The sequence below is a fragment of the Oenanthe melanoleuca genome, chromosome 10, assembly GCF_029582105.1.
Source record: "Oenanthe melanoleuca isolate GR-GAL-2019-014 chromosome 10, OMel1.0, whole genome shotgun sequence".
Classification (NCBI taxonomy): domain Eukaryota; kingdom Metazoa; phylum Chordata; class Aves; order Passeriformes; family Muscicapidae; genus Oenanthe; species Oenanthe melanoleuca.
In genome coordinates this window covers 3224498-3247875 of record NC_079344.1, presented here as the reverse complement: position 1 = coordinate 3247875, position 23378 = coordinate 3224498, and the positions used below count along the sequence as shown (strand labels likewise).

At 37.8% G+C, this 23378-nt stretch overlaps 1 protein-coding gene across 4 annotated transcripts in view; it reads right to left on the bottom strand.

Moving 5' to 3' along the window:
- APBA2 (amyloid beta precursor protein binding family A member 2) overlaps nt 1-23378 on the bottom strand; it is a 73415-nt gene that overhangs the window by 24610 nt on the left and 25427 nt on the right. For all 4 annotated transcript variants that reach the window (XM_056500256.1, XM_056500260.1, XM_056500259.1 and 1 more), the window contains exons 2-3: nt 6786-7791; nt 429-509 (exon numbers count right to left, since the gene is read on the bottom strand). In XM_056500256.1, the coding sequence (XP_056356231.1) occupies nt 429-509; nt 6786-7754 (1050 nt within the window). In that variant the 5' untranslated portion in view covers nt 7755-7791. The remainder of the gene's footprint in view (nt 1-428; nt 510-6785; nt 7792-23378) is intronic.

Below are 23378 nucleotides of genomic sequence, written 5' to 3'. Positions count from 1 at the left end.
AGTCTTCAGTGACAAGAGCAGGTCTGTCTATCACTGTGTCTCTTCACAGCTGACTAAGCCAGGACTGACATTGGGAGGGGGCAGGGGAGGAATGGAAGCAGAATATGATTTCTTTTGGATGCCACTTTTGCACTCCAATAATCCAAAAAGAGAACTTCTGAAGCATTCTTCCTACTCTGCATGTCATCAGAAAATTTCAGGCTTAAGCACATGCCATAGACAGTTACATAAAATGAATGAGGCAGCAAAAATTCCTGGGTATAGTTCAAAGCCTTTTCAGAGTAGGCAGATATGGTATTTATTGTCAGTTCAGGAGCAGAAAGGGAGCCTAGGTTTGTGTGTGAGAGGGAGAAGGCTGTCAGTGTGAGGGCTGCTTTCCCTGCTGGAAGCCTGGCTGCAGGAAGCCAGGCAGCACAGCTGGTACCCACCTCAGGGGGATTGTTATTGTCAGCTGGGCCATTGAGGTCTGATCGCTGCTGCTTCCTGGGCTGCTCCAAACCATTGCACATCTGCAAGGAAAAAGAAAGGATTTCAAATCTTTTTGTTTTCTGGAAAGCTTCAGAACAAAGTAAAGATTTCGTGGAAGTCAATCATGCAAAGATGATCAGAAAATTTTGACCAAATTAAATAAAAATTCACAAAATATTAACATATTAAACTCTATTTATCGTGTTCCCCATTACTTACCGAAGTTATTTATGTACAATCAACATTCATTACTGGTACCAAAATATTATAATGTGATATAGCAGTTGGAATTTCCTGCTAAAATTTAGCAAATATTAGTTTCACATAAAAAATGTTAACCTGTTTAATTATAATAAAGTATCTACTTTGAAAATAATAAGACATTCAAATAATCATCAAGTAGCAGTTACAGTACTGATTTAAATTTAAATTATTTTATGTCAAGGCAAATTTTTCACATGAAATTAAGTCAAATGCTATCATGTCCAAGTAAATCAGAAAGCAAAGTCAGAAGTTTTAAATGCATTTATTCTCAGTATTGTACAAAATCAAAACATCCCTAATGGCCATCTCTGATCTGAAAAACAGAATTCTAGCACTGAATGTAGGATCCTATGTTTGTAGAAGATACTTCATGGCATCTCCTTCCTCATGGGCCAAGCAAATTGACAGGATGCTGGTAGTACAACCTCAGGCTTCAGAAGAAATGTGAAAGAGAAAATATAAAATCACACACAAAGAGAACACTAAGTATTTTAAACTACAGAACACTCCTTTTTTCCTGTTCCAGTAGTCTCAGGGGCAGAATTTCTTCTCCAGACCTGACCCAAGTCACACTATGCCAGCAACTGACAGGAGAGTGCCCATATCCTCTAAGTGACGTTTTCATGGCTCAGATTTTCAGTGCTACAAATCTGGAAAACCAAGGTGATTTCTGGAACAAATTTTTATGGTTTAGGATATTTCATTTCCCCTTTTTTCTTAGTTTCCCTATAATGTATAAAAATGAGGGCCAAAACACCACTGCTATTGTAAAGCTTCAGAAACAAAAACTTGTATAAACAATTGTGCAAATGGAAACCACTGAGGATTATTAGAAAGGGTCAGCCTGAATGTTAAATGGGAATGTAACTCCTTGGCTTCCAATGCAGTATGTAGCTGTAGGCAAAGCAAGTCTTCATTAGTCAGCAGAACAAAATATACTGATGAAGCAGAGCCATTAGAGCTCAGGTATGACAATTTTCAGGTGAGAAAGCATACACAAAGCAAAGATTCACCTAAGTATTAAGCAGGACTTTAAGAAAGAAACTACTATCTGAGATATACTGAGATATATCCAGACTTGGGAAACTCACAATATCCCTGCTTATAAACACTATTCTGTTTGAGACAAGACAATTCTAATTATATTGCTTGGCTAAACTAATAGGGAGCAATCTGTCTTGATGTGCAGTGAAGTATATTAATGAGGTAAAAAAATATCTAGAGGATTTTATAATAAAACAAGTATAATAATCATGCATTATTCCCTAAAGTAGCAGGATTTAGATCAAGTGTACTTTAAGCAGGGTTTATGACATGGCCACAGTGAAGATACATTAAACTGTAAATACTGACAGCAAATACATTAACTCCAATATGTTCAACAGAATGTCAGTATTTTTAAAGCTGTCAGTTCTGATTACCACACACTTGACTGAACTGCAAATGTACCTGCATGTAAAGAAAGAGTTGTCTGCTTTTGTAAGCATCACCTGGGTGCTGTGACATTGAAACGGGTCTCTGCCTCAAACCTGCCATCTGAGTGGATTCAGTCAGCCCTAGGGATCATAATACCAATCATGCTCTGTGATAATTGCTGCATACATAATTCCACACAGTTCTAGTAAAAAAATGTGGCTAAACATTTGTATAACTTCTCAGTTTTGATTTATCCAGAGGTGTGATTTACTGGAACTCCTGTTTTCAGGATTCCAGGAGCATGAACAAAGCTTACTTGTTCCCAGTCACATATGTAGTCTGTATGTTGTTATCATGTACTTCCTGGTTCCAAAGGCAAGCCTAAGCAGAATCTGCAATGAGTTGGGATCAATTACACCACCTCTACAAGCAACCTAACCAATGTTGTTTTCTTATTATTTGGTGTCCAAAAATGAAGGCCATTATTTTTCACCCCAGAGTTTCATCGATGTGTTTAGCAGCCCCAGACTAATTAGGCAGAATCTCAGGTACAAAGAATTCATCCATTCATTTTAGGCATATCTGTCCAAACAATATGTTCTGCCTCTGGCAGATCTATTAACACTTTGCTATTTTAATAGGTTGTGATGGAGTGGGAAGGGTGTGTGTTGGGTTGCCATACAGGATGTGACCAGAATTGTGTATTCTGCTGCAGCCGGGTGGGGCAGTGTTCCTTATCTCTGTGGTACATACTATCTACTAATGGATCATCTTTAAACCAGCTGGGGCAATCATCTTTATCTTTCCCACAGCCCATCCTCTCTCCAGGAAGATATCATCTGCTGCTGGGCCATTGAGTCCCACTGCATGACTCATAAAATTACATCATCCCACTGGGAAATACTCTAGCCAGGGGAGGAGCCAAGCCTTTCCTATCTGCATAAAAACTGAGATTTGAAACACCAAGGTACCTTCTTTCCACTGGATTCCAGAGGAAAGCCAGACCTTTCCACATCATCCCTGGACCTTCAGAGGAAGGAGCACTGCTCCATCTGAACCACATCTGCCACTGCAGGAGGATGCAGCCACCATTTAATGGGACTGCTGCCAACCCCTGACTGACTGGCGGGTGTCAGCTTGGATTCTGACTGTCAGTGTTTTACTTTAACAGTTAGTTGAGAGATGACCAAGATGTCAAATGAGTGTGTAGAAAACTCCTAGCTTGAGGGAGTTGTTAAATTTTATTTGTTATAAAATACCCAAAATAGTTCAGTTTAACTTCACAGATATGATGCCTTTCTTAAATAACATAAGTGTGGGAAACCTGCAAGGAATAAGAGTTGTGTTAAGCAGTGACTTGGATTTAAGACAGGAGACTGGCCCACATGGAAAGTCAATTAAGATGCTTATTTTGTTTCTCCTTCTCTGTAAATTGTTGGGTCTTTCTTAAAAAGCCACTGTTCTCTGGGCCAAACCTAGCAACAGGAACATTTAAATCACATTAATTTACCTGCTATTTAGCAAATGTCTTGCAAACAGAATATTAGCACCTATCATGAATTAATAAGAATTAATAGCTGGGTATTTTAAAGGAAAGTAAATATTATAATAAGCAGTAATTCTACCTATGTGAGGCAGGAAAGGAGCATGAAAAAGCCAAGCATAGCATGCTATGTCCATAAAACAACAAATGCACCTTCCTGCTTTCTCATTGTTTACAAAATCTGATATAAACTTGTATATCTTGAATTAATGCTTTCAAATCTACATTTATTTAAAGACAACTGAGGCAAAAAAAAGTGCTCTATACGCAATATATATTCCTCTGTCATCTCTTTCAGCATGATATTTTGTACTGTGAGATGCACACTTATAATAACAGACCTTTTAGCAGGGTGACAAAACCAAGGCTCTTTTAAGCAGCTTCTCTGCAAACAGTAAGTTTAGAATGCAAATGTACTGCAAATAGCCTTGGGGTTTTTTTCCTTTCACTATGGAAGAAACTGAATTATTGTAGTTGGTTTAAATATTGTAGTTAAAATTATGCCTTGGTTTCACAAATGAGACACAAGTTAATTTAGGCAGTACTCTAATTTCATCCATCCCTTTGACATTTCATAGTAAATATTAAAATAATTGAATGCCCCAGCAAAAAACCAAAATCCTCTGCACTTTATCTAAGTTCTTTGAGGTCCAGTATTAATGCTAAAGATCCAACAACACCTTGTACTAAGGGCTTTAAAGGAGCTATTAAAAAAAAACTAACTTGGGCAGAAATGGGTACTAAACTCTTATTCTAATGCCCTCACCATGAGCCTGATTCGTGAGTAAAGCTGAAAATGATTACCTGAAGTAGGTGAGAACACAGCAAGGTAAAACCAGTCTTGTCATGACACACACATTCAAGTAATGCTTGCCAAAGGTTATTGAGCCTGTTTTTTACTCTTTCTTTTCCATCCCTGAAGGCCTGGGGTGGGTAGAGGGAGAATTACCTCATGTCTCCAATTGTGAGCCCCTGTAAGAAATACCACTTCACAGCTTTTTGCCTTGGAGGCTTGTGCTCTTCTCTTTAGTGAAGTGTCCACCGAAGCTGTGCCTTGTTGCCTTTCTTACAAATGAAATGCCTGGCACCCAGTTTGTTTAGCCTGATCTGGAGTAGATACCTGTACTGCTGTATCTCTAATTTCCTGTCTCCCTGTTGGAAGAAATGAAACACTGTGTTCTGTCCAGTGCTCTCTATCCATTAAGACAGGAGTTCGGGTTGCTGTTAAAAGTGATGGTATAAGCTCAGTGGCTTCATCCAGCCTGGGGTTACCTATCACAGCAGTGCTCCCCTCGTTATTAAATAAGATGAAGGCATGGGTCCAAGACTGACAGGAAATAATAATCAAAGCTCAGACTGGCAGTTCAGAAATACTTAGGTGCTTTTGGTTTATTTCACACCTGGGCAGTTATACCAATATCCAGGTGTTACATAACCCTCAGCTGTTAGGAGTCTATCGAAAATTATAAAGGTACAATGCAGTTCAGCTGATAAATAAATTCCCAAACAACTAAAAGTTGTAGAAATGAAAGTCTCAAATATTGTTTTGAATGGGTAATCATTCAGTGGTGGGAAGGAAAATCCAACAGTTACTTAGCAAGCACTGAGGAATTAATTCTTTCTTATTCAGGAGCTCCTCTTGTCTTTTGTTCTGCAAATATTTTGAGAACTTGCAAGGAACAATATTCCCAGTAGTAGCTGCTGGGAGAAAGACCATCACTAAGTCTAAAACATGCTACCTCAGCCTCTGTGCTCCCAGCCAACACCTAGTAGCTGTTTAAACCATTCAACATCAGCAACCTTATTCACTAAGGGACTTTTATGCTGGCAGTAGGGCACTGAATAGAGTAAGTTGCACAATTTGGTTATAATTATATTTCTGGAAATAGAATGTGGTAATGAATATTAAAAACTTGCTGCAGATATGGGAAATCTGAAAATATCCCCCTAAGACTTTTTTTTTGTTCACAATTATAATGAAGGTCAACCTGTTTCATCAGCATAGACTTAAGCATTTGATTTCCTTTTACTGTTTTTCAGAGGAATTAATGTATTTTAATGGAATCGCCTAGACTAAATTGTTTAACTGTGGGGCACTTAATTATAGAAAATTCTATTTACAGAGTTGATAAAGCTGAAACAGGAAACTTAGGAATGGAAATTTTAATAAAGCATTTTAATTAAAGATTAGGCAAAATAATTCATTTATCCTTACGAGTTTGTTATCCAAGCATATGTTATGTTTTACCTCTTTTAGGTAGATCTGTTCATGGCAGAAGAAAACTAATATTCAACAGCATATAATTTTAGAGATACAAAGTCAAGGCTTTAAAATTACATTAGGGAATGAGGTATGTCTCTCTAAGAAGTAACCACATTCAAATTGAAACTTCAGGGAAAAAAGTCACACCTCTTTTTTCTTTACAAAAGCTTGAGCTCCATTTTTAGACTCTCTTTTTCTGGCATTCAGCATTAGAACAAGAAAAGATCATGCACAGTTTAAATTAACTTCTACATCATTCTTGTGATAAAACTGCTTAACAGCATTTTTGGTAAGAGTAAAGCTCCTATTTCTTCTTCCTTGTCAAGGACAAGATATGTCCAGCTAGTAAAAAAAAAACATAGCAATATGCAGGAACTTCTTGGAGGTTTTTAAACATATACAGTATCTAGATTCAACATGCATTCTATCGAAAACAGAAAGTTATCAACCATTAAGGCAATGGAGTCATTAATTGAAAAAAACCCCTCAACTATTTCAATGCTGACCCCAGTTTCAAGTTTCTTCAGACTTACTGCAGAACGAAAATAGTGTAAAGAAACTGGTTTTGTCCCATGCATCTGAAACACCTTTTCTAGAATTGTCTCTTCTCTGTGCAAAACCTCTTTGCTAGATCTCTACATATGCTGATTACATTTAGCACCTCTTTGTAAGCACAATATGATTATGTGAATGCAGTTACCGTAAAATTTTAAGTCTTGCTAATACATTTACATAATAATACATAAAAAATACTGCTAATTTTGTTTGGAATAACCAATTAAACACTTGCATAATGCCTCTGACAGTCTAGTTGAAAAAGACACCTCCTACCTGCTCCTGTGGCCACTTCTGCCTGTCCTCTGGGGATCTTGACTTTGCTTTAAAACCTCGATGCACATCTCCACTGTGCTTAGAGGCAGATGGGATATTCAGAGATTTTGGCCTCCCCTCGTGCCTGTTAGCACTGTGAACAGCTTCTCCCTTTGAACAAGTCTCTTTGTAGTCATGTGCCATGTTTTCAGTCCCAGAGTGCTCTGGACTCATCTCTGTTGTACTGTTAATACTGCTCATGCTCATACTCATTTTGATTTCTGCTACAATCTGGTCAATGTCCTCTTCCTGCTCTTCCAGCTCTGCATCCTCTTTTCTAGAATGGTATGGTGATATTCCCTGTGAATTTCCATTAGCCTCTGCTGGGTAATAGTCCGGATAGTCACCTTCACTTTGACAGTACTGTATGTTTTCTTCTTGGTCTTGGATCTCCAAAGATGATGCTTCATCCTCCAAAATCTGAATGCCATTATCTTGACCTTCCTGCCACTCTTGCCTGTCCATCACCTCATTTTCATCTTGGTGCTGAATTTTACCTTCAGCCCACTCTTCTACAGCTTCCTGACAATCATCTGTTTCAACATGGTGTTCCTCATGGGGAGCATACTCCTCCCCATTGCAGTCCATTCCTTCCAGGTAACTGTCATCCTCTGGACAGTATCTGATGTAGTATGTGATCCCCTCCTCTTCTTCTGGCAAGCCTTCATCGTAGTCCTCCTCCTCAGAAGTGTTGTTTACATAGTCAGAGCTGGAGTCGCCATCTCCACTATGGTCATTGCACTCATGTTCCACAGGGGTAGGACTACCTGGTCTGACAGTTGCTAATTCTGCCTCTTTTTCTGCATAATCTTCAATGGGAAGGTCACTTTCTTCATTTTCAGGCTCCCTGTTGTGAGAAGAAGTCGGGCAAGCTCTGGCTCTGTGATCCAGCATGCTGGCTGTAATGCTTTGATGTTTCCTGTTTGCCATAGCCAGCTCCTTACATGGCAATCATTTCCAGCAATTACTGCAGGGAAGATGGAAAAACACACATTCAGGAAAAGGTCATCAGCAGAGAGCAGTGATGCTAATAGGAAGCAAACTGATAGATCCATTTGGTAAAAAGCCTGTGTTTGTAGATATTTGACCAAATTCAGACAGCTAACTTTTAAAATGCTTATGCTATGGAACCATGAAATCAAAGTAATAAGTTGCACTCTGAAAGGAACAGATAAAGAGAAGGTTCTATGTTTATGCTAAATGTATTCTAGTGCAGGCCCTTTTTTGTCAATTTGACAGAGAATTAATCCTGAACCTTGAAATTAGTTTTCAATTTTTCTTTCTTGCCAGCAAGGGGTCATGCTTTGATAGCTCTGCAGTAAATGGGACCTCTTTTCCATTTTCAGCTTAGACATTTCTTTAACGTGTACTGAAAGCAAACGTTTAGAATCTGACCTGCTCTTACCAAAACTAAAGGAAAATACTTCTATTAACTTGGCAGCCACATAGTGTGCTAAAAGATAATGCATTAGTATTAAAAGTGTTATTTTTAAAAAAGCACTTGCTGGTTTATTAGCCCTTTCTATCTGGATGCCATGAAGTATCTCCCATTGTTAAACTAAATATTGCTTTTAGAATAGATTATTTCAGCTGGAAGGGACCTACAGCAATCACCCAGTGCTGACCAAGTCAAAGCATGCTTTAAGGGCCTGGTCCAAATGCCTTTTTAAACACTGACAGGCTTGGGCATTGACTGTCACTGGAAGCCTGTTCCAGCATTTGACCATGCTCTTGGTATAGAAATGCTTCCTAATGTCCAGACAAACCCATCATTATACAGCTTTGAGCCATTCCCAAGCATCTCATCACTGGATACCTTCCCTGGGGAGAAGTTCAGCATCTCCTTTCCCACTTTCCCTCTGGAGGATGCTGTAGAGGACAATGAGGTCACCTCAGCCTCCTTCCTACAAACCAGACAATCCCAGAGCCCTTTGCCACCCCTCAAAGGACACGTCCTTCCAGCCCTCTCACCAGCTGTGCTGCCTTTCTGTGCACACATACAAGGACCTTCACATCTTTCTTAAACTATGGGGTCCAGAAGTGCACACAGCACCCAGGTGAGGCTGCATCAGTGATGAATGCAGTGGGATAATCCCCTCTTCTGACCAGCTGGCCACAGTGCTTGACAGAGCCCAGGATGTGCTTTGCTCTCCAGGCTGCCAGAGCACGTTGCTGAGTCCTGAACTGTGTCAACCAGCACCCTGGAGCAGAACCTGGCATTTAGACTTGTTAAATTAATCATGGCCCAGTGCCCCAATCTATCCAGGTCCCTCTGCAACAGATCCCTCTGTTTTTCAAAGTCTAATCTATATTCCAGGTAAAAGACACATTTACAGTAAAATCTCACTAATTCTTCCTGCTAAACACTTGTGCTATTTTAAATTACTTTTTTTTTTTTTTTTTTTTTTTTTTTTTTTTTTTTTTTTTTGTCTAAATACTGGACTCTAAATAAGCAGAGCTTATATGAACTGTATGAAAAATAGCTAAAGAAAATAGCTAATTCTAGACAGGCTTGACAAGCATGATCTGCTGCATGATTTGGAAGGGAGAAATAATACACTTTTAGTATTTGTGTTTCTCTGTATTTCATTGTTGTATCCTTATGACAACCTTGACCTGTGCAGTTAGTTCATTGGTGTGAAGTCAGCTCAGGCTCCTCACCTGCACCACACAGCTGCAAGAACATTTTGATTTAACCAGTTTCCCAAGGCTTGAGCAATAAAACTAGCACAGAGCTAGAGGATTAGAGGAGCTATATAGTGAGTAATTTCTTAGGCATCATGATCTTAGGAAAAAAAAAAAATCTATCTCTGTAACCTAGAACCTTATAGATATCCCTGTAGAACTTAGTTAAGATGGAGTGCTAGAATAATTTTGAATGGCACTGCAAGAAATCTACAGGGATCTCATCTGATTCAAGCTAAAATCATTTTTTGTCAAGAACAGAACAAATTAAGTGCCTCTGATTGAAAGAAATGTTCTCATCTGCAATGGCCTCTATCTTCTAGTGGAAATATTATCCAAATTAAATAATACTTAAATGTTTACAGTGAAGTTGATCCTGCACATAAATCACTACAGTGTAGCTGAAGATACAGAAGCACAAAGCCTCTAACAAGCACAGTTTGAAACCCATGACTCAGATTTTCCTAAAGGATATGGAGATGAGAACCCTTTTTTTAGCCAATGTGATGGAGTTTTTCCACCCACATCTAAGACTCTTCATTTAGTATCCAGGCCCTAAAACTGCCATAAATGGTATCTCTGCAGTGATAGCCTTCTATAAATTCCAGTAGTCAATGCTCAAAGATGTTACTCACCTGCAGGAAAATCCAGTGTGTTCTAAATACTCTAGAGCACATTGCAAGAAGCCACCTGAATCTCTTGATCTGAGAGCCAAAAGGCAGGGCAGGAGCCTAGGGAGGGAGGGGTGGCTGGTGGGTGAAGCTCCATCAGCTGTAGGGAACTTCCCACAGTGGTTGAGGGTTCTACGCTGGGCACTGCACTCCTGCCCCATCAGGGGGCTGTTAATTAATGTGCAGCTGCACTGTAGTGGAAAAAACTTTAAAAAAAACAGTGGCAGACTGGAAATTTTTTAGAGCATAGGTGTTAAATTGAGAAAATAATTTCTCTCAGGCATGTCTAGCACTGATATACTGGGACATGGGAAATGGGTTTTCAGTTATTTCAGCCTGAGCAATGATTGAGGACAGTGCTGTACCTCTGTATGCTGGAACTGAGGCAAAATAAGCTGGATTTTTTGATGAGAGGCAATGCTGGTCTTAATGCTACAGAAACTCAAGTTACAAAGCAATCTCTGCACAGCTATTACAATTCTAGTTGGCTTCCTTTGCAATCTTCTCAGGCACTACTCTTAAGGTAACAGAGTACTGAAATAAAAAGGCAGAATTTATTATTTTCAGCCCATGAATTTCAGATTGAATGTGCACTGATTACAGCATCTTCAAGTACAAAATGTAACTTCTCCAACTGTACCAACACATCAGAATTACTGAGCTGAGTTTTCAAACACCAGTCTGAGAGCTGCTCTTTATGGAGCAGCACATACATTGCTGTTAAGGAAACACACAGCTGTATTTAACTCAAATATTAGAACAGCCACAGCAGCGTAGTTTTCTTCCCCTGTATCAAAATATCTCTCAAGTTTCCTAGCAAAATGCTTTAGCCACTGATTAGTTTTAGCATAACCTGAATATCTTAAGCTGTTTCATGTCACACAGCAATGTTCCTGAGGGCCACAGGTCTGACCTCTCCTGTCTTCTCACGTACAGAGGCATTAATCTTCCAGTTTTTAAAAGAACAAAACCAAAATTTTGACCTTTATTTTTTTTTTTTTTTTAGAAATGCAACAGATACAAATTTTTACCATGTGTTCTGCTATTCATACTACTGCACAAAGCCTTCCTGAGTCCCTGACTGCATGGATTAGTACTTTAGCTCATATCAACATCAGTTACTGTAACCTTCTAATGTCATAGGTATCTTGAGAAAATTAGAAATTGGAGAAAATACTGGATTTCTATGTAATATTACTCAGTGTTGAAGTGAAGAGAGGAGTAATGATTTGCTGGTCCAGAAGCACTTTATCAATAAAGGCTCCAATTGAGCCTACAGATAATTTCCCCTGCTTGGTGTAAGACTCCCTCCTACTTCTTGTGTCTCACCTCCCTACTTGATAGCAGGGAGTTAGGTCAAACTTCTGCATCACTCCAAGCACATCTTTCCACTTCTGGCTGCAGTTGGGATTAAATGTTCCTGCAAACGTGGATCAGTGCTGGACACTTGTTTACCTTCATTGGGATTCAGTAATTTTATCTTGCTGAGACAATCAAACCCTGACTTCAGTTGTACAGTGCATCACTAAATCTCCATCAGTGTTGTCAGGATCAGTGAATAAGGGACCAGTTACACAGGGTTCTCAGTAAAAATGCTTTTCTTTCAATAATGTTTTTACTTTATTTTTCTCAATTTTCCCTGGCTCAGCTCAATGTTGAAAGGAAAATCAATCTCCAGGAAACACATGCTGTATTTCCACGTGAGAGTAAAAAGGAGTATGCATAGGAGAACCAATTTCTTCTGCTTCCAGAAACAGGACTACTGGGTTACAGCTGGAATTTATTCTAATCAGTGCTCATTATACTCATTAGCTTTCTCCTGAGTTTGCTGCACCTAATCCCAGACAGCTGCAGTGAGGGGTTAATGAACCTTAACACTTCTACATCTTTTCACCTGTGTAGGAAGAGCTCTTTACTATCTTTCCAGTGAAAGAGACCAATTAAATTAGCATTAAAAATGGGAAATGGTACACAATTATGAACATGGGGAAATACCCAGTATCATACTGCTGGCTGTGGTTAAAGAACTGCATTTTATCTATATTTGATTCACAAACTGAATGGCATTTTAGTGGGAGCAAAATAAGTTATTTATATTTAACATACCCAGTGATCTGAGGGGGCAGGGGAGCACTGCTAGGTTCTTTTTGCAAGAAACATACTGTTGCATGCTTATCTACAGCCAAATGATTTTTGAGCCCTGATGTTTCAACTTACAGATGAACCTAAGAATTTTACTGGCCTGAATTTTATATATTCACTTTATTTTGCAAGGCCTCTTTCCTGTGCCTTCTCCTCCCCAGGTTTGTTTTTCCATCTGCTCCTCAGTCATTCTCCCACACTTCAGATATTTGCACCCTTTGTCAGTTTTGTCAAAATTGAAACTCAAGTTTTGCTTTTCTGGAATTGTTCAATACCTCCTATTTTCTGCAGATATCCTCTGCAATCTTGCTGCTATTAAACTGGTTCTACTCTTTATAAATAATCTTCAGATGTAAGTTATAAGCACTGCCACACAATTTACTGCCAGTCAAGATCATAGCACATACAGCCCACAGCCGTGGATGCACTGCTGACTGAAGCTACTCCATATGTTAGCTCTATACATTCATAATCCAGAAATGCTGAAAAAAAGAAAAAAAAACAATACCCAACCCTCTTAACATGGACACAAGTTTAGATCTGCTACATTCATCTACTTACTCAGTACATCTGTAGCTGAGATAACAGTACTTTTCAACAGAACTGCATCAGAAAATTCATGATTGCAGGGCTTTATGCTAATTACACCAGTCTCTTCTCCAACGAAGAGATAAGTTAAAGTGGAAAAGTATCTAACTTCAATTCATTTAAAACAATTTTTAATATTAAACTAATAGCATTTCTCAGTAGGCTTTCATTACAGAAGACTTAATAGGCTCCCATCTGCTAAGTTGGTCTAGAGGAATCATGACTGAACCTAGACTGGAAACTGGAATTTTAATAAGCTGATAACAGAACATGAGCCTTCTGGGACTATGTCAGATTCTGTAGTCATTTGATTCCCCAAGGCAAACTGCATTAACTTCATTTTTTAGTGGTGCTGACTCTCCAGTCCATGAGAATTGATTATGCAGAGCCCAGAAGCAGAGGGCAGTGATACCAGCTCCTCTGAAAACAGGTGGAACTGGGATCCTGACTCTCACAGGAGCTCTAATCTGGAGTGCCAGTGACAGCAGACTGAGCATGTGACATGGGATTTTGGAAGGAGCACAGTCTCTAACAAAGGTGAGGGAGGAGGTGACACAGCACAGGAGGAAGGGGCACGCTGGTCTCCCTTGCACACAGTGAGCCTGGGCAATACTGACTGCAGAGATGATATTCTTGAGCATATACCCCAGCTGAGTGTAGCTTTTATAGTTAAAAAGATGAGCTATTTCCTGCAGCAGCAGTAAAAATGTGTAATCATGTATTTAATTATCATGTATTGTTGATATGGCTTAATCATTCTTTAGGGTTTAATTCCCCAGCTCAAAGAGTGATAATAAACCTGTGGTACTGCATCCATACAGTTGTGAAAGTTAGGACAAATATCAGTTTTGCAGTGTTAAGCCTGCCATAGAGAAAAAACCACCTTATTTAAGGCCCCTTAAACAGGGGGAAGCACAGAAGCAGAATATTAGTATTCAACAGAATGAGACTCCAAAATTAATGCAATGAGATTTTATGGCTTATTCTTGTGACTGCTCTGCTCCAAGAGATCTGTTTCAAATAATGAAAAAGTACCCCTCAAGCACACAAAGTTCCAGTAATAGCTATATGCAGAGGCATCAACTTTGAATTTTATTCCATAATAAATACAATTTTTAGTATCTTCTTATGGTTATTGTATCTCCTAATTTACTGAGAATAAGGGAAAAGTATAGGATGAGCCTCTGGCAGTCAGCCACACTTGCCATGCTGTTCCTTTTTCCTTATTCAGTCCTTTGTTGTGTTTGTTGAGGTTTAATAAACCTTTAACATTTTAAAGTGGGTGGCTGTTTCTCGCACTTTGGAAAAGATTATTCACTGGAAAACCACTAAAGAAAAAAAAGCATTTGGCCCCAATATTAATTTAGGTAGTACTTTAGGACTAAAACTGATTCCACCTAAAATGTCAATATATGGATTTATTCATTTTTGTCTACAATAATTCAGTGTTTTGAAATGGATTGAACAATGACTGTAAAGTGTATTGTGCAGTTGGAAATGTTTATAAGGATCAGACAAAATCTACTTTTTCTGGAATATGGAAAAAAATATTAGTCTGTCATGGCAAATTCCTAGAAGAGCCTTTTAAGCCACCATATCTACACAATGATGGGTGATTTGGGGGTATAGATGAAAGATGAGGCAGGATTTAAGGACTCCCTCCAAGATGAGGAATCACTGCTTTTTACAAGATGTGTAAATTCCAAATTTCAAAGCTATTAGAGGGAAAAAATGAAACTGCAATAAAAAGGTCTTCGCAGTAAGAAGAAATACAGCATCTCTTGGTCCCTTGAGATTCTCTTCCACAAGAGTACAAGTGGAAGCTGTAAATGTGACCATTTCCCTTTAGCAGAAGTCTGTTGCTGTGGTTCACAGACAGCTGTGAGCCTGGCAGCCTGACACAGCCATGGCACCCAGTTCCAGCCTCCTGAGCACACCCAGCTGGACCTGGGATTATTCCTGGCTGCAACAATTCTATTGAACCTGACATGCAGTTGGAACGAAAAGGAAATTAGTTAAATTTAAGCTGTTTGAGCAAGTTTGCACTCTGTCACTATCACACAGCTAAAAAAACCCCAAAGGGTGTTGGCTAACTAGGTTTACACACACGCAAGAATAATTTTAGCTCATCACGAATTTCAAACCTTTCATTTTTGGAACTGTGTGTCAGACACACACACTCCCACTTGCTGCAGATGGAAGTGAGGCTTCTCTTACAGGTCATGCATGTTACACAACAAAAACACAAGCAAGTATATATCTTATAGACATTTATATATTATTAATATCTACATAGGTATAAGTAGTAAATCTATAACTTCATCACCCTCAATTCCTTATCTCACTAGAAAAAAACTAGGAATCTCTCTAGAAAAGTTTTGGGGCTATTCTAATATTAAAATAATTTGGAAAGATGAATTAGCTTATAAAAGAATATTTGAGGAATGCCAAGAGAGTTATATGGGTTGGGACAGTTCAAAAATTATAATCCTGCCATTTGAACATCAATTATTTAAGTACTTTGAGGATTTATATAATGGAATACATTTATCCATTAACAATATCAGATAACTATAAGGCAGAGTTATCTAATTCACCATCACCATTAAATAGACATAATGAAAATGATGAATTTTTGTCACATCCAATTCCACCTGAAATACAGCAACCACATATATTCCTGTTATTTGTGTCTTTGAAATCAGATTTTTCTTGACAGTTTTCAGGAAGCTATGGCTGTTAAAGAATTAAAGAATTAACTCTTCAGGGTGGATGTAAAAGCATTTGTGGCAACCGTTTTCATCATCTTTTTATCTTTTAAAAGCCAGGCACGTGGCTTTAAGATCTGTCATTTGTTGCAGATGTATTTCCACATATACATACTTGGTGCACCTGTAGTCCACAAAACATTACTCTCACCAGTACAGCTGTATTCTACTCCCTTTATTCTTTGTTGTGTTTGGAAATACTGCCAATTCTCATCCTGGCTCAATTTAATTTACAGAGAAGCTGCTTTATTATTTTAATACTATAGAATTATGCCTTCAATAAATTTTTAATTGTTTTGCTTTTACTGCCATCAACTTTCTTCATTGAAATAAATGTCCTCAGCAAAGTCTGTATTTTTGAGTATCCCTTCATGCAGAAAGGTGATGTCATATCAAAGTAAAACATAATAGCATTGGGAAAAAGGGGACATTTTAGAATGCCATTATTTAAAAATGTTGTCATTTTTCCATTCAAAAGGAGGAGAATTATTAAATTTGATACTTAGTTTAAAATTCATGATATACAAGCAATTAATGTTTCAAAAGTTACTTATTAGCATTTTATACTTCTGTTTATCATTTACCACTAAAAGATCCTTTGATATTTTTTCATTATGCATCTGTTCAAATTTTTAACATAATAAAATTGGAAATGCTTACCACAGGCAATTAATTAATCATTGTGAAATGATCTCATGTATGTGCTTCTCCAGCCTTGTGAGTAAAAAAAAAAAAAAAAAAGAAAAAAAGATGGCATTCCTTCAAAAAATACTAATTTCAGGTTAGGTAGAGGTAAATTATGTATACCATTTGAATAATGCAGAAGGGAATTATGAAGAATAGGTCACCTTAAATAAAGCCTAGAGATTCAACAAAACATTTCAAACTGTACCATTTAAGGCAAACATTTTCAACCTCACTGGAAGAGCATCCATTCAGTGAATGGCAAGAGGGCTGAAGGAGGGTGGTTGGAATACTGAGACTGGCAATTTAGAAGAGTTTTGGAGGGAGGTCACTGGAAAGGCCTCATTTGTAGAAGGAAATGGAGATGCTTAACTTTCCCATTAGTCAGGGTTTAAGTGCTGGGTTAGAGGTTCACACCCAACCATTTACACTCAAGTTTTACAGCTTCTTGGTTCTGAGTGTGTAATAACTCCTCAAAAAGGTTTCTCTTTATCACTATTGACCTTGAAGTTCTGTGAATGGTTTCACAGACCCTCTTAATGTAACCATGGGGAAAAATGAATTTTTCTTTAAAATGTTACAGGAAAAGACTGACAGCATCATTTTAATTAGTTTAACCTCGCCCAAAATTAGATTTTTCAGGCATTGACAATTGACATGTTCCTCATTAACACTCTTCCCATTTGATTAGAATAAGAGGATTAGGTTGCATTTTTCTCCTTAATAGAACATTGTGGTTTTTAAACTCATACAGATACTTGCATGCTGGCAGATTTAGTAAATAAGTAAAAAAAATCTTTTGAAAGAATAAAACAAGGATAAAGACTATTGTGTTAGTTCTTTTCAAGATAAAATAGTCTACCTTTGTTCAGCAGAATTAGCAAATTGCAGGGTTAATTTATGAGACCTTTTAATAAAGATTTAACAAGAGTAGTAGATAATGAAGATGATCAGACTTTAACTGTGAATTATATTGTGGGATTTTGCATTTTCCACCTTTGAAAAAATATCTGTAGCTTGCAGCTGGTTGTGTTTCAGGCACCCTGCTCCTTAGTAGATGATCAGCTCATTTGAAAAGCAAGATTAGAAAGATTTTTTTCCTCTCAGTTTCTCAGGCACAAATTGCACATCAGTAAAATCCACTGCAATTTATAAAAACCGGGAAGAAGATAAAGACTCTGTCAATCACTGTAGCAGATCCTCAGGATGGCTTGAAACCTTACACCCACCAGCTTTGATTTGTATATATACACCTCATGGAAATGAGACCTTTCCTTCTAAAAAAGTATTTTGAATGCAAAGTTGTTTAACTGTGCTCTGAATGACACAGTTACAGCTTAGCAGGTTTACATGTAAATAGTCACAGGAAACAAAGCACTTACCACAATGCCTTAAACTCTTATTTGGCATTAGAGACACACAGTGACCTGATGGGAGAATGCTGTGCTCAATGCCATGAGAGCAGTGAAGGATGTGCTCTGAACTAAGTCTGCAATTTAAATGGGTATTGACAAATGGATTATTGGCCCTTCCTGTTGTCTGCTCTTCCCTATGGCTAAGGGGGAATAGGACATGCTGGATAAAGGGAAAACAAATGATGCTTTGGCATCTGTAGTTGAATTAATTTTCACTAAGTCACTACAGTCCAGCAGGGCCACCTATAAGGCCAGTATTAAATCAAACCCCACACTCATTGCTTTCAAGCCTGCCCAAGAAGCAGCATGCACAGGCACACTGGTGGATCTGGCAGAACTAAGCCTTATATCCTAGGGCACAGCTGACCTGAAAGGCTGTTTCAGATGCTGGACAGCAAAGAAGGTGCAGAATCATTTAGCTCTGAGCATAGGAGCAGATCATTAGTGTGTAAAATCCATATTCCTGGAGCCACTGTCTGATTTCATAAATGCACATTTACCACCCACTGAGGACCCAGACTGAAGCACCTGAACTATGTGAACTGCTCTTTATTTCCTGGTTCCCAAATCAGCACTTTAGCCACAAACACCTTCTTTCTATTAGGTTAGTAAATAACATCTAAAAATGCAGATCAGTCTTGACCCTGAGGGAGGCAGAGTGAACTTGGTGAGCAACACCTGGCTTCAAATGTCTCTTGGGAAAACCAGAATAAACTTACATCTTTCTTCTGTACAAGAAGTCTCATTTACTTCTGAGGCTAAGTTAAAGTCTTAAAAAGGAAGAATTTGATAGCAGTGCCTCTTTCCTCAGGGAAAAAGGAAAACTCCGAAGAAAAACACATATTCAAAAAGACTCCTGACCTCATAGAAACAGACAGACAGTTCTGGGGAAGTCTCATTAGCTTTTCTCTGTTCTTATCTTCCCAAAACATCAGCTTTAGGCCATGCTAGAAGATGGGTACTGGGCCTGATGACTCTTTCTCCTCTAAGCCAGCACAGCATGTCACCTAACTCAAATTCTGCCAGTGAATAGCTCTGAGATCATTCCTACCCTAGAAATTAAATGCTTCTCAGGGAGAACCCCTGCATGTACTACCATAGTTACAGCTAAACCATCTTTTCACATCTTATTCTATCACATTTCCCTTTTCTCTACTTCTGTTTTTATGATTTCAACAGTTGTTTAAAGTTATGTCTCTGTCTCCAAATGTATTTCTCCAAAGTAAGGACCATCTTTTTTTTCCTTTTCACATGATTAAGCTATTCAAAGCAAGCCTCAAGGCAGTGATTTAACATTTGGTAACACAAAGATAATGAGATTTTCTGGCTCAAACTAAATCATAGCTGTTGCATATCTTGACAATTTTGTGCCTGGATACTTAACTTAGGGATCAAAACCATTAATCTAGAACGCATCTATAAATTTATAGAATGTTGTACCAATGGATAAAACTTTCTGAGTCACTTAAAAATGTGTTTTATTCATGTATATTAAGTGGCAAAGCAGTAAATGTGTTCAGGGTATGCTGTCTGCTTCTGAGAGATAGGGATGTCTGAAAGAGATGTTACAATTCACCTTTTGCCAAAGAGATGTCTTTATTTTTATCATGTTATTTAGAAGGATTTCAATTAAATAAACCCCCCAAATCTGTAGCTATTGCAAAAAATTATTCCTCCAGTGTGTTTGGTTTACCTTTTGTAGCCCTGAGTCTATTCAATTTCACCATTTTCAAAGCATATGCAATTTCTGCTTTGCCTTTCCTAGAGTTGCTAAAAGGAGAGTATCACTAGAGGTGGTGGGGAGGCAGCTACATGTTAAAAACTATGTGACAGAGGAAAGCAACTCTCAACTTGGTAGGCTTCAGGTTATTTTAATTTTTAAATTAGCTACCAAGCTTTTCCCTTTTATTGTTTTTTAAAATATTTTTCAAACATGTATCCAAAATTTTCTAAACCTACTTTCAGCAGTAACATTGTTCAGAATGCCAGTCCTGCTCAGTCAAAACACTACTCTAAACACCTGCTGAGGAAATATTAAAATTTCACTAGCTAAACACAATACACGGAAATACTGTCAGAGCAGGTACTGCTGAATGAAATTCACATATACATCTAAAAATGTGGACTAAAAAGAAATGAGAAATACATATAAAATTGGAAATATTTAGCTATGATTCAACCAAATTTCCAGTTTAAAATTTTTGCCATGTTTTTGGATATATAAGATACATACATACAGGCATTTTAATTTTTTAAGATCATGCATAAGATCTTTGAAAGCTTTGGTAGCACTTGCAGGTAGTAAGTGGTTCAATTGAGGGTTAATTCTTCAATGCCAACCAAGAAATAGCACTGGCAAGTAGGAAGGAGGCACTTCACTAATCCATGTGTGTTCTAATAGAAGATTCTGACACTCTTCCTGGCCAGTTTTAACCACCTGTAGTCGTGACCCTTGGTCTTGCACAAGTTGGCTAGCAGCCACAATTATTTCTAAGAGTAGCAGATTTTTAATTCTTTAAATTTTAATTATTTGCAAGGGCTTCTTGAAAAGAGCATGTGCATGAAGAATTGGAGATGTATGTTCCCACTGTAGGAGGTCTGAGAAAGGACTCATTCTCATCTAGCTCATGAAGTTGCATCTGTGAGGCTGCTTAATACAAACTATAGAAATGCATACTGACAATCAAGAAGTTGTTAAAAGAGGATATTTTTGTTAAACAAAAACCCTGAAGTTGTTCTTTTTCATTCTATTTAATGCAATAATCCATAAATGTTGTATAGTCCTACTGAGGTAATATTCTTTGGAGGAAAAAAAGGGAAAAATATTTTCTGCATTTGTAGGCTGGCATGGTATCACTTTAGTGTCACAAATGGAGCTAAGAACACACTGAATTCTATTTCTATTTCTCCACATCAAAAGAACCTTTTCCTGCTGACACAGCAAAGCTGACAACATGCTACATTAATCAATGCTGTGTCTTAGACAAACTCAAGCAATGCAGGCTTTGAATGCCTGCAGATATGCTGTCAGTAACAAGCTGTCCTGAATAATCTGAGGAATAGCAAACAGAGCATCTCCACATCAGCAGCTGCCTGAAAACCTCTGCCATGTCTTCAGGAGGCTCAACAGAATGTACTATCATTGGCTTCAGACAAGCATCATAAAAACATGGAAAAAGTTGTCCTTATTGGTTATTCCAAGATAATGAAAGCACAAAAGCCTCTTTATTATAACAACATTTTTATCTTTGAACAATCTGCATCACACAACTCCAACACTAGGAGCTGAGGCAGGGACACAAGCACATAAGGAGGACCAGGTTATGTGTGAACAACCCTCAGTTTAGTGTCAGGTGCCTGCCAGGCTGCCCTGCTAACACACAGCACCAGCAGTGCTATTCTTTGCTGGCTGCTGTAATTAAAGGTGTAATTAAAGGAGTCTGTACAAGAAAGGATACTGCTCAGGGACTCCAAGAGCATTAAGGAGCTCCAGATCACTGAGGTAAATTAAAAGCTGGAAATTAAAGATGCTCCTAATAATTTCTCATATTAGAAGGGATTTTGCTTCATGGTTGTACTGGATATTCTTAAATGTGCATTTTCTCCAAACTTTTATATTACAGTTTGATAGTTGCCAGTGTAAATTGCAAGATACTTTGGAAAAGTGAATACAGTTTCTTTCCTATAATTTTGTATCAATGACTCAAGGACATATTTCCACATGTATTAACATAAATAAACAAACAGTCTCTATTTAAAAACTAAAGCCCATGCACAAAATTTAACCTTTAAATTTCTTATTCAACTTTTCGTCTACGAATTTCTACCTCTTTTTAAAATAAGAGATGGATAGAATTTAATGTAATTAATACCTAGCGACTCTAAGTAAAAAATAAAACTTTTTCTTTTGACATCAGGATGTTTTAAAAAGAAAATGCCTTCAATTGACACTGGATTCCTTTGCCATCATACTTTTCACTGTCAGATGTCCTCACACACATAGGAGCTTTTATAGATAGTTTTTTGTATGTCCACAAAGTTCCAAACACATATATCCATGCATAAGCATAAATTAAAGTGAAAAATGAATACATGCATTATCCCTTCTTTTTAGATAGTGAGCATATGTTCATTCTTGACAGCTACAGGACATGAAGTTTCAACTTCTGAATAGTTTAGGATTCACCAAAAAGATTAAAATATTATATTCAACCAGCAAAAAGACCACAATTTTAAAAATTTGAGTCTGCAAAATGGAATTCTAGAATGAAAGTCCTTCTTAGCTTCAGCATGTTAGGATGTCATGTCAGTTTGTAGCAAATCTAAATTCTAGTCATTTGCAGAGACAAATTGGTTGCATTTATTACAAATCAGAATTATTTTTAAGAACATTTCCTGACATTTTCTGTCAAGCTGATGTTTCTACAGGGTATTGGGGCATTTTATTTTTATGCCTGTGCAGATAAAGAAAGAATTCTCCCCCAGGTTAGAATAACAAAGGATTTCTGTTCCCATTCTGATTCCATAAAAAAGAATCTACTTCCTGGTGACTCCTGCCTCCTTTCATTTAGAAAATTCTTTAGAATGCTGGCAATCCTTTTAATTCCCCTTGTCTCTAGGCAACACTTCATAATCTACATATCTTGATTAGTTTATCCTATAAATTTTATACTGTTACAAAAAATGTCTAACACTCTGATGATTCCCCTCTTCCACACTAAGATTCTTCTGCATCACTTAACTACTACAATTAACACGTCCAAGGCCAAGCAAATATTAAGGGCTAAATTGCTAAAGCAAAATAAGACATGGTATGAAGACTAAAAGAGAATATTTATCTATTTTATTTTCCTTAAGTGCAGGATAAAGGATGGTACAGACTGCACCACTACATGTCAGGTGGTACCATGGCAGTTAACACTCATGTGCTGGACACAGCTCCAGCTGGCACAGCCTTGCAGCTGGCCAAGGAAGGAACAGAGATGTCTCATGCAGGGAGGAGAATTCAGGTTTTTGTTTTACTGTAGACTCAAGACATTCTTTGCTTCTCCCACATAAACACTAGCAAGTGTCACTTGTAGGATTTTTTGTAGTTTTAGGTGATCTTTGACTTGATCATCTGAACATTATAAACTACTCTTTACTAAACTTTTCTTTCTTAAAAATAGTTGCTCCCTTTTACATTCTCTGGTGAGGATACACTGCTTGGAACAACACTTGCAGCAGGCACTGTACACACAGACAGCATGTTCAGCATCTAGACAGACATGGGGAATAAAATGCAAGAAAGCAGAGAAAAACATGCAGGTCCACAGTCTTGATTTTTAGCAAGTCATTACCAAAACAAAAGGCTTTCATTCTCCCAATTATTCTTTAAAAATATGTTTTACACTAAGTACTCTCCCACTGAAACAGTTATTGAAAAATACTTTTTACCAAGAAGTTCAATTTCAGATGTGAGCAGCTTGCTCTGAATTGAGTAGGCAGCACAAGAACACTGCAGAAGTGTTAGTGTAGAAGTAACATATAAGTGCATGAATAACATCTTACTGATTTACTGTGAAATATGTTCTTTTGGCATTCATAATTAAAGGCAGAACA